At 33.2% G+C, this 15,916-nt stretch overlaps 1 protein-coding gene across 4 annotated transcripts in view; it reads left to right on the top strand.

Moving 5' to 3' along the window:
- KCNMA1 (potassium calcium-activated channel subfamily M alpha 1) overlaps positions 1–15,916 on the top strand; it is a 413,411-nt gene that overhangs the window by 297,809 nt on the left and 99,686 nt on the right. For all 4 annotated transcript variants that reach the window (XM_054382054.1, XM_054382052.1, XM_054382053.1 and 1 more), the window contains exons 16-17: positions 1,692–1,760; positions 13,538–13,624. In XM_054382054.1, the coding sequence (XP_054238029.1) occupies positions 1,692–1,760; positions 13,538–13,624 (156 nt within the window). The remainder of the gene's footprint in view (positions 1–1,691; positions 1,761–13,537; positions 13,625–15,916) is intronic.

The raw sequence follows: 15,916 nt of genomic DNA, 5'->3' as shown, positions 1-15,916 counted from the left end.
CCTTGTAATTATTTTCCCTTTGTATCCAATGGTAATTTATTTACATTCTATCTCTTTCTGCTCAATCTGTGGAAAATCTCTTAGGCATCAGCCTAAAACTGCCACAAAAATCTTTAATAGAGCTCTTTTAGGAACTATGTCATTACTTAGTTTTCTTATTCCAACATGATGACCTTTAATGGGAGCCAGAAAAAACAGTGGAACAATAGTTTTGTATAGTAGAAGAGTACACAAAAATAAATATGTATGAAAATCCCTAGCCGAGTGTGGGTTGGAGTAGGATCTATTCCTACTTCACAACACTTCAATTACAATTTCAAATGAGGAACCAAGATAATATTTGATATGGGAAATACAGAAGAAAATAAATCAGTGTAGAGTTCTATATTGACATTTCTCATAGTCGCTGTTTTCATAACATATTGACAGGTCAGCAGCCAAAAACTGTTAAATACTCAGCTCACGTTCTTGCTGCCATCCTAGTAATGGTAGTGGTATCCACTACTGTGACTAGCAAATAGGCTTGCTCACCTGCTTTTGGTATTGTTAGCAGCCACTAACTGAAACTGGTACATAATATTAATTTGTGTGAAGTGCTTCTATGTGTATATATGTGTATATACAGAGAATAATGGATGTTATTGTGGGTGATATATGTCATGTTACTGTGAGAGACAAAAGTCACATAAGTGAACCTTACTATAGAAATGGAGTATTATCAGCTCAGCAGTTTCTCATTTTCTGCTAAGTATATGACTGACACAAAATACGCAGAATATTGCTTAATTTGCTTGAAGAAAATTAATACTATTGTAATTTTTTCAAAGATGCTAATAACACTTAAGTAAGGAAGTTCGTAGAGAAGCACTGAGCACTGGAAAAGTTAGTGTATGACACAGAAGACAGCAGCCATCTAATGGAAAGGGGAGCCCTAGAATAATTGGTGATAAATTCATAGAACAGGAACTAGCATTTAGTTTGCATACACTTCAGTCACAAAATTGGAAAGTGGTTTTGATTTTTTTTTTTTAAATGGTTAGTTTATTCTCACAGACCTATTAACTTGAAATGGTGGTGTGCTGTCACAGTTCTGCAAGTCTATGAACATCATCCTTGAGGTTTTTCTTGTAAATAGATGCTTGTACAGACTTTTACTGAAAAAAATAAATAAACCTATATTACAGTATTGGAATGTACTTCCTATATATTGGTCAGATATTACTTCCAGTCATGTTCCTCTGTGACTAGCTGACATTAATAGCATACTCTCATTTTAGTTCAGTACCTACACATTTCCTAAGGAGTGAACATTGCAATCAAGATGTCACTGAATTCCAGCAAAGATTTGAAAACTTACTTTAAGACATCCGTAACTATAGACAAATGCAATTTGTGTTTTGTATTATGAGCTTTGCTTTTAAGACATAGTATGTTGATGATTGTGCTACTGTTCCAAATTTGGCAGTTTTTATTTTTAGGAAAATATGTGTCCATTATCTTCAGAATGGAAAGACCTTAATATATGTTCTGTGGAAAGACCTTGATATATGTTGTGTGTATATCAAACTGAAAAAATGGGAAACAATACTGCTTTAAGTCCTCTAAGAAAATACATAACCCTGCACCCATTTATATCCAAGTGATGTTGATAGTGAAAAAGGACTGATTCTTGGTCTCTTCTTTTCTTTCAGACTGGTGTTTGCGAAACTAAAGCTCTTAATGATAGCCATAGAATACAAGTCGGAAAAACGAGAAAGCAGGTATGTCCTATGCCTACAAATTCTGACATTCTGGAATGCACTGTTAAGAATTTTGCCTCCCTTTTTTACCTTTCCCCCCACCTCAGAATGAACATAACTATTCTTATACCTTTGAAACATTTCAGAGTATAATTAGCATGCCATCACATTACATCATTTCATATAGCGCTAAAAGGCCTTTATTTCTGCCCTGCTCTTCTCCCCTAAAATTAATTCCAGTTAGAACACTTAGTGGAAGGTTGAGGGACAGTGATACATATGTCCCATGCCCAGAAGTGCATTCATTTTTACTTTAAAATTTAGAATGTTTTTGTTCATAATCCATCAGTTTGAACGTGTTTTACTGAAAAATGGAAAAGCAGACAACAGATGTGTTATTAAAACTCATAGTAACTATGTCTATTCTCAAAGTAATAATAATTTCATTTAAATGAGTTTGGAAGAACCGGTCCAGATAGGATACAAGACAAACAAATATAGGATAAATGTAGTATTTGTATGGTATCCATCTGATGAAACTTGCTTATATATGAATAGCTTTATGAAACTGGAAAAGATTAATTTAGCCTTGAAATTACCAACTGGATGACTCCTTTCCACAAACAAAAAGAAAAATATTGTTAAAAGTATAGATTCATAGATAGGAAAAGTGTTTTATGTGGGTTATTTTACAAAAGTCCATAAAAATCCAAGGGTACGTTGATCTTATCAGCTTGACCATCAGGGCTTTACAATACATTAATTTCTGTATAACAAAAATGTTATAAATGTGCTCTGCAACAGGTGGAGGTGCTTATAATAAAAATATGACAATGATGTCTCTGAGCTGAATTTTATTTACCACTGTCAGAAACTGTATTCTGTACTGCAGTAGTAAAGCTGAAATGCTGATGGAAGTTCATCTTACCTTTGCCCACAAATTACTGAAACTTTAGAGGGCAATTGTTTTTCCTCACAGGAGAACCAATTATGTCATTGGAGATCATGTCACAATTTCTGAGGTTTAGGAGTTTTATTTTCATTATGATTATTAAATATTGTAGTGTTTACTTATTAATACCTATAAAACATGGAGCATTTGACATGGAAAAATTCAGTGTTGCAACCATATATGAGTATTTCTATGCCAAATAGTTGGTTTTGCTTAATTCTTCTATATATTATAAAATAATAGGTGGTGTATGCGCTATTCGATATTATTTTCATCCACAATATGCTGATTAAGAAATCCTTTCTTCTGAAATGTCAGTTTTGCAATGTTTCCAATTTTCATAGACTCTTAGAATACTTTCCCACTGAATGAACTTATTCCACATTTGCTAATGTAAAACAAATGATTTGTTATTCTTTAGTCTCTGAACAGTTTAATGTCTTCTAAGAAAAAAAGAAAATTACGACAGTAACACCAGTGGAAGTACTTTCCAGATTTTGTATTTCCACTGTTAGAAACTATTAGGTTTCTGTTGATTCTCCTGAGAATTATTGCCCAACTTCAGGTTGTCATTACTTCAGTTATCTTTTACTTACATAAATGCTAATACTGCAGTCTTTTTTTTCAGTAATAACAGCTAATTCAAGGCTTCTATATCATTGTTTGCACTAACTTCAGTGGGAGTTGGATTGAGTTCTTAATCATAAGGTGATGCAGAGGATCTCACAAAAAAAGTAACAGAGTGTGATACAATCACATATGCCTTCTTACTTAAAGTCATGCAGGTAACAGTTCGTAATTAATTGATATGGTAGGAAAAAAGGGCCTAAAAATTCAGGAAGCTATGCTAGCGAAGGGATGTTAACAGCTGGATTTTGTGAATGTGTTTTTAACGACAACATGTAAGCTAGATATTCACATTTTCTTATAAGTCTGATCCACAGTTATATTTGCGGTCTTTATTAGTAAGTGACAATTTTATGGTCACTGTTTGGTGAGTCACATAGCTACCTGCATAATATCTTTCCTGTGCTCTTCATCCCAAATATGTTAAGTACATATTTGTGGGTTTTTTGAGCTGGAGCCTAACCAGAGTCTAACCAGAAAGGTAATGGAACAAAACTTCGGTTCCTCACTTCTTGGGTCTACTTGCATTACCTTATTTCATAATAAATGAAAAGATGGAGAATTAAGATAAAAAATAGAATGACATGGTTTGCAAATGGAAGGTGTCTTTGCACAAGATCAATTTCTTATTTGCCAATTATCTTTATTGATGTTGACTTGGGAAATACTTTATTTGATTTTATAACAGAATCATAGAAACATAGAAATGTAAGTTCTTCATTGGCATTTCTTCATAAGGGTGAAAGAGAAACTGATTATGGTTCACTTTTAAAACTTCTAGTGTTCACATTTTATGAGAGTGACCAAAAGTAGATATATGCTGATTTATGTTATGATTATAGTTTAGATTCATATTCTATAAAATATCAAGGGATTTTACATATGTTGCAATTTAGAGCAACAATGATAAATATAATTAAAATTTTAGATTATTTCAAGCTAGTGTTCCCTGACAAAGATGAAACAGGTCTAGGACCAATGTATTCAGGAGCAGAGGAAGTTTTCAAATCATTCTTTCTGCCTAAAGGATAAAAGACCTTAACCCCACCAGTTAATTTTTGTTAACTAGTAATAATAGAATATCTCTATAAGTAAATTGTGTGCCTAATTTTTTTTTTTTTACATTGGGAATTTCCTTTTAAGATTAGTTTCATCTGCTTCACACTCATATCTGCTTCCCATTACACTCAGAGCTAAAGCAGCACAAAATTAATTCAGAAGCATCTGAAGCTTTCAAAAGTGGCATGAGGCCATTCTCAATTTCCTAATCCTCATTTTAAATTTTTACTTCATTTTTACTGATAAATTCTTGTACTATTTTAAGTCATGGGCAGAATTTTAATTCACTTTGTTAATGTCCTTATTACATTTAGAATGGCGTATGCACATTTTTTTTTTTTTTAATTTCCAGGCAGTCTTCTAGATGACAGATTTCTAAAGCTTTCTGATTTACAGACAAATTCTGTTATCTCTACCATGGGAGATTTGAGATCAATAGCAATTAGAAATCATCAAAACCCTACTCAAGCTAATGCTGATGAACAAGTTAGCAGTAGTTGAACTTCCTGCTTGCAGTTGGGTTTCTCCTTTTTTCCTGACTCTGAATAAAGCTGTACAACACAGTAAGCACACCTTGATAACAAGTTTTGACAGTATTAGATTGTGAATTGTAAGCAGAATTAAAAAATTTTCTAGGCTAAATGTAGGAAACGTAGTCACAGATATGATAAATACAAACTTTTTTTGAAATAATGGGTAAAGATTTTGTACCTGGGCAACTGTTTTTCATCAAGGTATCTTGAAGATTAATTAAAACTGATTAGATTATTTAAAAAAAATATATATATTTAACTTTTGTGTGTTTAATAATGTTTAAATTGCTATTCAGTTATCAAAGAAACCACTGAGGTTACAAAAATGTAACTGAATTTAGAGGATTTCTAACCAGTTACTATTTTCAGTAGTTGCAGGTGATAGCGTATTAGCCATTCCTTCATCTTCAGTTCGTATCCGGGAATATTATTAATCAGTTGTTAAGAGCAGAGCACACTTCTTAAATAAGATTTTGTGTCTCTGATACAAACCAAATACTTCAGCTTTAAAAGTGCTCTTTCTTAGCTCATTTGTAGAGGGGTTTTGGTTCTTTGTCTGTAGAAAAATGTTAAAAGAACATGGAGAACATCAATCTGAAAATGTCTCAGCAGAGCTTGCTGAATACTTCAAAATACAGACTTTCAAAATCCTTACTTGAAGTCTCTTTCAGAGATATTTTTGCCTTTCTTTTTCTCCTATTTTTTTGGGTTTTTTTTGTTTTGTTTTTCTTTTCACATTAGTAAGCAAGAAGGAAAACCTAACCAGAATTCTTCCCTCCTGCAACCTTCACTTACTCCTCTTGTTAACTTTTCTCTTTGTCTGTCCATTTGTTCTCATTCTCAGCAGAAAAACCTTTGAGCCTTGATGACTTCTAAATAAAGGTTTTTTTTGCTTTTGCTTTGGTGTCAGTACATTTCTTATCAAAGTGTTTGATTTGCAATTTTTTTCTTGTCGTTTGCAGAAGCCGAAAGCGGTATGCCCTCTTCGTTACCTTTCCTTCCAACCTCAATCCTACCTCCACTCCTTCTAACTTCAGGACTAATTCCTTGCCAAGAACACAGGAAGATAACATCTTTGTCTATCTTTCTCTGTATACACACACACATATATACATATATATATATATTTATCTGTCTATGTGTGTGTGTGTATATATATATCTATATCTGTGTGTATATTTATATATAAGCCCCCAATCTCAAAAAGGAGAGAAAATAGCATTTTATCTCTCCATTGGTTCTTGTGACTCATGCACTAACTTCTTTGCAGGAAGTACAAAATAAAACAGTATTAAGTTTTTTTAGGCTTTTTTCTTTCCCCTTGTGGAGCCATTGGTGTATCAGACTGTTATATTTGAAAAGCAGACTTTACAGATCTCCCCTCCTCTTTTTTCATTTGTTCTGTATCATGACGATGTGTATTTTGTCTTCGACAGCCCTTGTGCGGCCACATTGTCTCCATATTCACACCGTCACTGATGTCCTTCTTTCCCCAGAATCCTTCTCTGAAACATGTCTTAAAATACAGTGGTTTGTGTTCTCTGGTAGTCTCACCTTCCATTAACAACAACAAAATAGCTTTTTCTTTGCGTTGTTGGTCCTGTTTTGAGCCCAGTACTTCATAATACAGTATTCATTACAACTGTTGTACTGTTGCAGTGAAAGTGTCATGGATAGTTTGTACTATATGTCACATTCATTTTAATGAGGGTTATTAAGCTCGTTTATGAAGATGTTACCAAATGTATTTGTTTTATCAATTTTTATTTGAGATGGCATGTTCTGCATTTTCTTCTTGTATCCCATCCTGTGAACCCTTCCCTTGTCTACAATCTGTCTTGCTGCTATTGGTTTCGCTGAAGTAAACAAGGTGTGCTCTTTTATGTCCTCTCCTCTTTTCTCTTCTCAGCTTTATCTTCATGGTTGCTTATACAAGTCTGTCTGACTGTCAGTGTTTCTCTTTGGAGACACATTCTCATTGTCCAGACATTTCAGTTTCCTTCTTTGACATACTCTATAAACTGTACTTTCCATATCTGTTCCCTTGTGTGTGTTGTATATGTTTTTTTTGTGGTTTTGTGGTTTCTTTTTTTTTTTCCTCCTGTGGTTTCTGGGTAGATGTGTGAAAAGAGAGGTGGCTTCCTGTCAGCTTGGCATTACTGATATCCAACTGCAGAGAAGTTACTGCAACACTTAACATCTTCAAGGATCTGTAGTTGTTGCACATCTACTTTGCTTCTTGCTTTTAAGTATATATTATCTTGTGGTGAAGGCATGTTAATGCGGCATGATGAGCAATATGAGGAAGTGTTGTACCAAGTGAAGTTGCTTGCTCCCAGAATAAAATACATTGTGCTGCTTCATTGTACTTCTGGAACCAGAAGGAATAATTTCATTGTTTCAAAGTGTATTAATTTGCCAGCACAGTTGAACTAGTTTGGACTATGCCCCAGTAAAATACCTCACATACATCCTGTAGATCATGACTTTTTAGTTGATGTTGTAGAGAACTTAACTCCTGGGAGCAACCTTTTATATGCTTATAGGAATTAAGCTTTAATATACTGTAGCATGTAATGTGCACTGTGTCTTTTGCCTTGTACTCTTTTAATTGTCTTACTGGATTTTTGTGTGTAGAGCAATGTGGATCTGAATTAATGCCAATGATAGAGCCCAGAAGAAAGAAGCAATACTTTAGAGTTACGATCAGTGTGAAGCTGGTGTGTACACAACTCCCATTGTGGGATTTGTGCACCTACCTTCACACTCCATGTCAAAACATACCCTGAAGCAAAAAATTCTGTCTCAAGCTAATTTTGTGATTCTAATTCTCTGGTTGTATGAAGGACATGGTACATTTTAAGTGGCAATTATGCTAATAGTAGTGCATTTCATCTGGGCGTGGCAGAAAACAATCAAGAATAATAGTTGGTTTTATTTTAAAATGTGGTAGCTATAGTCAGTACTACCACACAGTCCTGTTTTCCATAATATATTAATAGCAATTAAACAATATTATATCTTCCTTATTACTAGATGATATTGCTACTGTTTAAGTCACACGGGGAATGGTACAGCACATCTACCACAAGGTTTAAAGCAGAGTTATTGCAGCTTGTGTCATTTGTTTAGTCAAAATTTTCCCATTTGTCTTACATTTAATTCAACAATTGATCTTTTTTTTTTTTTTTTTTTAGACAAGGATGATGGCAGTTACAAGGGTAGCCATAAATCTGAAAAATAAATAAAAGTGGAGGGAGTTTTACTGAATCAGAAAAGTTTCTTTGATGCAGGGATGTTAAGTTGGTCACTGATAATGGGATTCATCTCACCTAACTATCAATCTCAACATTAGATGTCTAATCTCCTTTCAGTTATCCAAGCTTAGTCCATGATTGCAAGGGAAGAGAGAAATTTCTTGAAAACTCCTTCCATTCTGAGAGAGATGAGCTGAATCCCACCTTTAGTGCTTTGTAAAATGTAACTTTCAAAGTAAGAACAAACAAAAATAATACAAAAATGAGCCTGTTGACAAAGAAAATTCTTTAAAGGATTCTTTGAGTGTCTCTACAGATTGACCTTAACTTTATTTTCCATTTTTCAGTCTTCCTATAGTGCTGTTAAAATATTGTTACCATTGCTTATTTTCTGTGCTATACTAGCTGGGCATCTCCACATGCCTTTGTCAGCAGTTTTAAGACCTTCACTGCACCACTACCATCTTAATAAGAACCCTATTTTTCTCTCAAAGACTGACAGTTACACAAACCCTATAGTCATCCACTGTATAAATGCTGTGTCTAGATTAAGAGTTCAGCAGTAATGGAAGCCTACTCACTTTCAAGCTGTGCAAAGCAAATTGCAGTGCCAGATCGCTTAGCAAGTGGCTGACCACTACACACATACAGTGTAATGGTGATTCAGGCGCTAAAGCTGATTGTTGTGTCTGCAATATTGACTCACACAGAAGATAGCTCAGTATTATAGGAAGATATACAATTTTTTTATATACTTAAAAATTATTAAAAATTGTGATTTATGTATTCTAATAGCATGAAAAAGATATTAGCCTTCAAAGCTTCTAATGCTGTTTCAGCCCAAGAAAAATATTTTGAGTCCAGCATGTACGATATTTGAAAGCAGGAGACAAATACAAAACACCCAATAGCAGAAATTAGTAGAAAATAAATAGTTGGAGGGAATTAGTCCTGCCCCATGAATTGTTCTACAGTGCAAACCTCCAGCTGTAAGGTTCTCCATCAAATGCCTTCAAGTTCATCAAAACATAGAAGACCTGCAATTAGTAATCAAAAACTTAGCTTACTTTTAATGCTTTAAAGGAAGACATAATATGGTATTTATCTAAGTCATGATATTGTTGTATTATGCAGCCAATCAGCTAGCCTTACACTACCAAAAAGGTATTTAGCATACCTAGGCTAGTTTCAGGTAAAAAAAATAATTGCTTAACAGGTATTTATATGTATGTCTATTTTACTGACTGTAGTGTGTATACTTAAAACATCAGAAATATATAATCCATCCAGTGACTAAACAAAATTAACACTCTGTCAGAGATGCTAACTGATCTCTATCCTCCACTGACATAATGTCCTATCTTAAATTTGCACTGGACAATGAAAGAGATCTTTAAACGCTTGTCTAGAATTTTCATGATTGCATTTGAATTTTTTTTTTCTTTTGCCCTTTTTTTTTTAACTGTATATGTCAAATACACATCAATTCCCATTTGTCCTCCTCCTGCTAGTATATCATGGTCTGGGAATTCAGTTTCAGCTGTATAGATACTGTTGTTCCTGAGTATTTCCTGAACTTTAAGAGTTCAAGATTGGGTTGGATGTAGCTTTGAGCAATCTGTTCTGCTGTAAAATATTCCTGTCTAGGTTGGAACTAGATGATCTTCAAAGGTCCCTTCCAACCCAAAACATTCTGTGATTTATTCATTGATGCCTGAGAGTAGAACTAAATTCAAGGGTGATTTCTAATTTTTTTGATGTGTGACATTTTCATTATTCTTAGATGTGTGATCTTGCTTGTAGTCACCATGTGAATCTTGTTTAGCCAATAGACTAACTTTTGCTAGATGGCATGTAAGTGTAAAGTGGAGATTTCCAAACTTCATATTCTGTTCAGAATTGGCTTGCACATTGTCATAGTATGATAGACTAATGGAACTGGCTTCTCTTAAGTTGATGCTGGTGAAGTACATTAAATTCCTCTTAAACACATTATTTATATGGCTGTAATCGCCACGTATTCTAAATGTTCATGCGTGAAGAAGCAAGAGAGAGTGATTTGTTTGCAGTGACATGTGACCTCTGTCATGAAAAGCTTTGTTCTGAGGAATATTTTTCTGAAACTGGAATTGTTAAGGAAATTATGACTAAAAGTTTTTGAGCTTGCTATTACTGTTAGTTTCTGAGGTAACCTAAACTAGAAATGTGAAAAAATGATACATTTTTATCAGAAATCTTAGAAGGTTTGAAAATATTTGATTTTCCTTGCTTAATTTCATGAGCTGATTTAGGAGACTTAAAAATCAAATTATATTTTATGATGAAAACATGTTTGGAAAAGTCAGGGATGTCACTTTGAACAGCATTTTTTCCAAATGTGTGGCACAGGGTGCATAAGGATTAGCTATATGTATATAGTTATTAAACATAATGAGTCCTTGTTTCCCTTTTCCTACAAGTTCCTATATCTGCAAAACTCCTCAGCCTTGGAGATGCATAAAAATGAGACATTAGCTGAACCTTTCTCTCTTAAAACTCTGATTTATTTGCCTTGTACTTATCTTCTCAACTGTGGGGATATATATATATATGTTCATATTTTCATGACCTGCTTAAATGGATACATGTGTATCTAAGTAACTGATGAATGCACTCTTCATGGTATGCTCATAAGCCCATTTTATTTTTCTCTGTCCTCTTTTGTTCTCAGTATTCAATTCTTTTAATTTGAAACATTTCCCTTGCTGTACATATTAGAGTGAGTGCTTATCAAAGCATAACTTTAGATAATGACACTGCAGGTCTCATAAGAAATAATTCAATGGCTGCTTTAATAAGCAGCATATTTAATAAATCCATATAGACTCAGTAGTAATTACTCATGCTTTTGTTCTAGTTAAGTATCAGTGTGTATATAAACCCAAAGCTTTATGAGCCTTTGCTGTAACTCTGCCAGTAGCAGTGATGGGGCAAATTAATTTCTGTTCCCAACAGAAGATTTTGCTGCTTAGGTCATACTGTGACCACATCCATATTTTGTGGCAATAAGTACTATGTATTTGTGAAAATAAGCCTATGTGAACGAAGTATAAAATCTGACAAAAAATAAAGTCTCTACACTGACCCATCTGAATTAATTTCATGTGTCTCAGAAAGCCTTGAGATACAAAATCATGCTCACAATATATTACATCTTAAATGAAACCATTTACTTCTGATTTAAGATTATGTTCACTGCCTCTTAAAAGAACTGCTTCAGTTGCTTATTTCTTTGTAAAATTTCAAGTTCTGTGAGGGGGAGTGAACATTCACATATCCAGTGGTTACCTCAGGTTGTGGAGTTTAAGTGCTTTTAGTGGGATTTTTGACTGTTTACATATGTCAAGAAGGGCAGGAGGGAGGCATGTGGGAAAGGTGAGTCTGATTAAAGAAAAGTGTTCATCCATTTTCACTGAAAAGCTGTAGTACTTCTGTGATTAAGGACAAATAATGAAATAAGGGCAGTAGCCATTTGTACCTAAGAAAAACACCCAACCCAAACTATAGTACAAGTCTGTGAGTATTTTAGAAAGACCAGCACAGTAGAAATAAATGAGATTAGCATCTGTAGAATATTTTTGAGTTTAACAAATAAATTTTCAGTATAATAGGAGATTAAGTAGTAGCAGACAGGGAAGAGGAAAGTCTCCACGTTTTTAGTGGAGACGGAAACGTGGAGCAGTTGCAGACATGATAAAAGGTTTGGACACTAAGACTCTCTGAATCTGTTTGAGTGCTATAATGATGAATACTGAATAAAAACACAGAAGAAAAATTTGACACTGATTTTAAAAAAAGACAGACTACAAGAAGCCATACTTTGAATAGTGACAATAAAATACCACTTTATGAAGTTGCAGACTGTGAGAAAAAAAGTAGTTTGTGGATATTGAATTAGGAAATATGTCATAGCATCTACTTAATGGGGGCTAAATTATGGCTGCATGACCATAATTCTTAACTCAGGAGCACTTTATTTTTAAGCCTGCATATTCTTTCCATAGCGCCTTATGGGTGTGTGTAATCACACAAAACAATGTGCTCATAAAGCTTTCAGGTAGATTTTTTTTTTTGGTCACACTAATTTATTAATAACATATAAATGATAAATGACACCTTGGATGAGATATATGCCGAGAACTATTATTTTCCCTCCTAACAATAACATGAAAGACTTTTGGCTTTCAAATTTTAATATCATACATTTGTTCAGAAGTGTGCTTTATTTTTGTATAAGCCAATTTGTGCTAAATCCACAAGCACTTAAATTGCTGGTACTCTTTATTTACTGTAAATTGCATATGTGTCTGATTACTACATTCAGACTTACAAAGGCTGAGCTTTCATAAAAGATTAAAACCAGAGAACTTTTGACAAGCATTGTTAAGTTTTAACAAGTCAAAAACTTAATTGAATTACACATTAATAAAATTTATTACATATTAATCAAATCTATTACACATTAATAAAATCTATTGGTGAATATATTTACATCTATCTGTATATTCATATTTAACTTGGTACTTTTCCAAGTGCCTCACCTAAAATATATTTTTACATTTTTGTGAAAACAACAATCATACTTCATAGAGAGACATGGACTACCTCAGTTTTTGATAGTAGTTTATGATTTCCTTCATCAAATTTAGATGAGGCTATTCTGTCAGTGTGGTTGGGTTATTTTTGTTCTTTGATGGCTGCATAGCAGTGTTTTAAAAATTTTCTATTCATGTTTATGTTTTTTCAGCTGTCGTGACTGGTTGTCTTGTACCATTCCCCTTCAGTGTATGTGTGCATTTATTATTTTAAACAATAACATTATATGTTCAGATAGGGGTCCCATTAACATTATATTTCACTAGAAATTGGCAAAAATTTGCATCAAAGGGTTTAGTCTCATAGATTATTTTTTATTGTTATTAAATGGTGGTTGCTTATTCTTCCCTTTCCACCGTGCTGTGCATTTCTCACCACTTTGTATGACAGAGCAAGAACGCTGAAATACTCAGGTTCACACACCATGTTTTAGAGATTCTTTGTTATTTTGTATAGTCTATATTTAATGTAAAAACATAAGAAAACAGATGTAAATACTTAAATGATGTGATTATAGGCAGAGGCATGTGAGTGTCTCAGATAAAGTTTTTGTAAAAAGGATGTAAACCTGCTATTCAATTAGAAATTTCAAGGAAGAATGGTTTGAAATTTCTTTGCAGCCTTTCCTAACTAGTGGGTCCCCTATAACAGATTCAAATAAGATATTTTTGAACATTCAGTTTAAAATAACTTAAGCTCATGGTCTGTTGTTTTTGTTCTTGTTTCACTGAGCAGTATATTAATCAATCCTGGAAACCATGTCAAGATTCAAGAAGGTACTTTAGGATTCTTCATTGCAAGTGATGCCAAAGAAGTAAAAAGGTAAAACATATATTATCTTTAAATTTAAACATAGTGTATTTAATTTCTGCTTTTCCTTAAGTTGTAAACACATCACCTAATTTTCATTATTTTTCTTTAAAGATTCTTAGGGGAAATTTAGTTGATACTCTACTGAACCAACTGTATGTGCACACTGTTTTTTAACTACAGTCCCAAATATCAAGGAAACAAAATAATTTTATAGCAAATGTGAAGAGAAATGAATGTATTTTTTTCGTGAATCCTACTAGAAAATGTATACCAATTTGTCTATAATTAAGTTGTCTCAATGGAATTACTTGGAGAGAGGACAGAGATGCCGTTTTGTCTGAGTTTCAGATTTGGACTGTAGCAAATATTTGATGTGAGCAAGCTACTGTAGTCATTCCATAACTGCGTTAGCAGAATAATAATTCTTGTAATTTTTCCTTATTGGAACTACATACTCTATGGCTTCATAGTAAAAAATATTGAGCTACAGCAATCCCAACCATTGTGGACAACTTCAGGGGTTCTTTCAGTTGGTTGTATTAGATTTGGGTTAAATGAAAAGGGGATTTGTGGTATTGTGTTTAGGACCAAACTTGTATACACTTGTTAGGATTTTAATATGCTTAGAAGCAATAAAAGAGCAATGTGAGAAAATAATTCTAAAAAGAAATAATTATTCAATGTGGGTAAGATTCATTTAAAAAAGAAAAGAAGGAATGTTTGCAGCTGAGTGCTTCCTTGTGGATTTGTGTTTTTATTGTAAGGCATACTACCAAGAATCTGATTTTTACTTAATATTTTCCTTGATTTAGCTAAATCCTATTCTTAGAATAAAATATTCAAATTTTAACTTAATTTTTTAATCATTAAATTACAGTGAAAGTAGTATGTAAGCAAAGCATATTTGCTACAAATATTTAAAGGAAGTCAAAATGTCAAAACAGTGAAATCACTGAAAATTTGACTTCTATTTTCATTAAAGAACTGAGATAATTTTTGGATAAGACAAGCATAGTGACCAGCACAGCAATGCTCCTGTCCTCTCATATTTCTAACATCATCTTTGGAGTATTTGCATCCAGCACTGCCTCAGGTATGCTGCTTTTCAGCATATAGTTCTTTCTGATGAGAGGATGCACAACTCCATGTGAATACAGAACAGTCTTCACATTCTTTTACTGAGATGCTAGGGTTTTTATATTATTATTTATAAGATTTTTATACTCTCCTATGAAATAATTTCATGCTGTAAGTAAAAATTACCTGACATATTTTTAACAAGGACAAATTTTCTATTATTAATGTAATTCAGAGAAATTTTACACACCATCCATCTAGCATGTTTTACCTAATAGTAAGCTGAAACAAAATTCCTAATTCACTTTGGTTTCTGCAGAAGGGTTTTTTTAGAAACATGCTCCCCTCCTTTACCACATTTCTTAGCTGTTCTGGTCAAAGCAAATGATTATCATGTGTGTTTCAACTAACAAAGCCAATTATGTAAAGTCTTGATTTCACCCTTTTGAATTATGAATTAGAGTTAGAAAAATACTCTAAAATTGAGGTATTTTGGAGTGGGGAAAAAAAAGGGTTTTTAATCAAGTAAAATATATCAAATTCAACCAAACTCAAATGTAATTATTATGGGTTTGTGTTACACCCTAATGGAGGGAATTCTTCTATTCATATTTATCAAATATATATTCCAGAATGAAATATAACATGCAATGCTTAATTGATCTTTTTGCTAGAATTATTTTTACATTTTTAGAACAATAGAAAGAATTGTACCTAGAAATAATTATGCCTAGCTAAATAGCTTCATGTAAAATGTTGAGTGTTTAAATAGAATACAAGCTGTAGGAATGGCATCTTTATTATTCTTTCTTTGTTTAAATGTTAGTAATAACATCAGAAATCCATATGCTTCAGATTCATTTAATTCAACCCAGTCATATAGAAGGATAATTATATTACAGTAATCACTGCTTCTGACTTTGCACATCTTTAGGCCATTTGCCCTGCTGTGGACTTCAGAAACATGATCTGTAGAAATTGTCTGTATCCAATTCATGTCATGAAGTTTGAGGGAATGTTAGTGATAGTGGATTCTTACTCAATAGAAGGGCTTACAGCTGGACTGGGAAGAAGTCGTAATAGTTGGAGATAGTTTTCTCCTCCTTGCCTTATGTCTTGATGACAACTCATGGTTTGTAAAAAAATAAATTATTCTCATTTCCTTGGAGAAGATTTGCTTTCTTTTTAGTGGAAGGAGATTTTGAAGACGACCATCTCCCTACA

The sequence above is a fragment of the Indicator indicator genome, chromosome 7 (genome assembly GCF_027791375.1).
Source record: "Indicator indicator isolate 239-I01 chromosome 7, UM_Iind_1.1, whole genome shotgun sequence".
NCBI classification, from domain to species: Eukaryota; Metazoa; Chordata; class Aves; order Piciformes; family Indicatoridae; genus Indicator; species Indicator indicator.
This window is presented reverse-complemented; position numbering and strand designations above follow the sequence as displayed.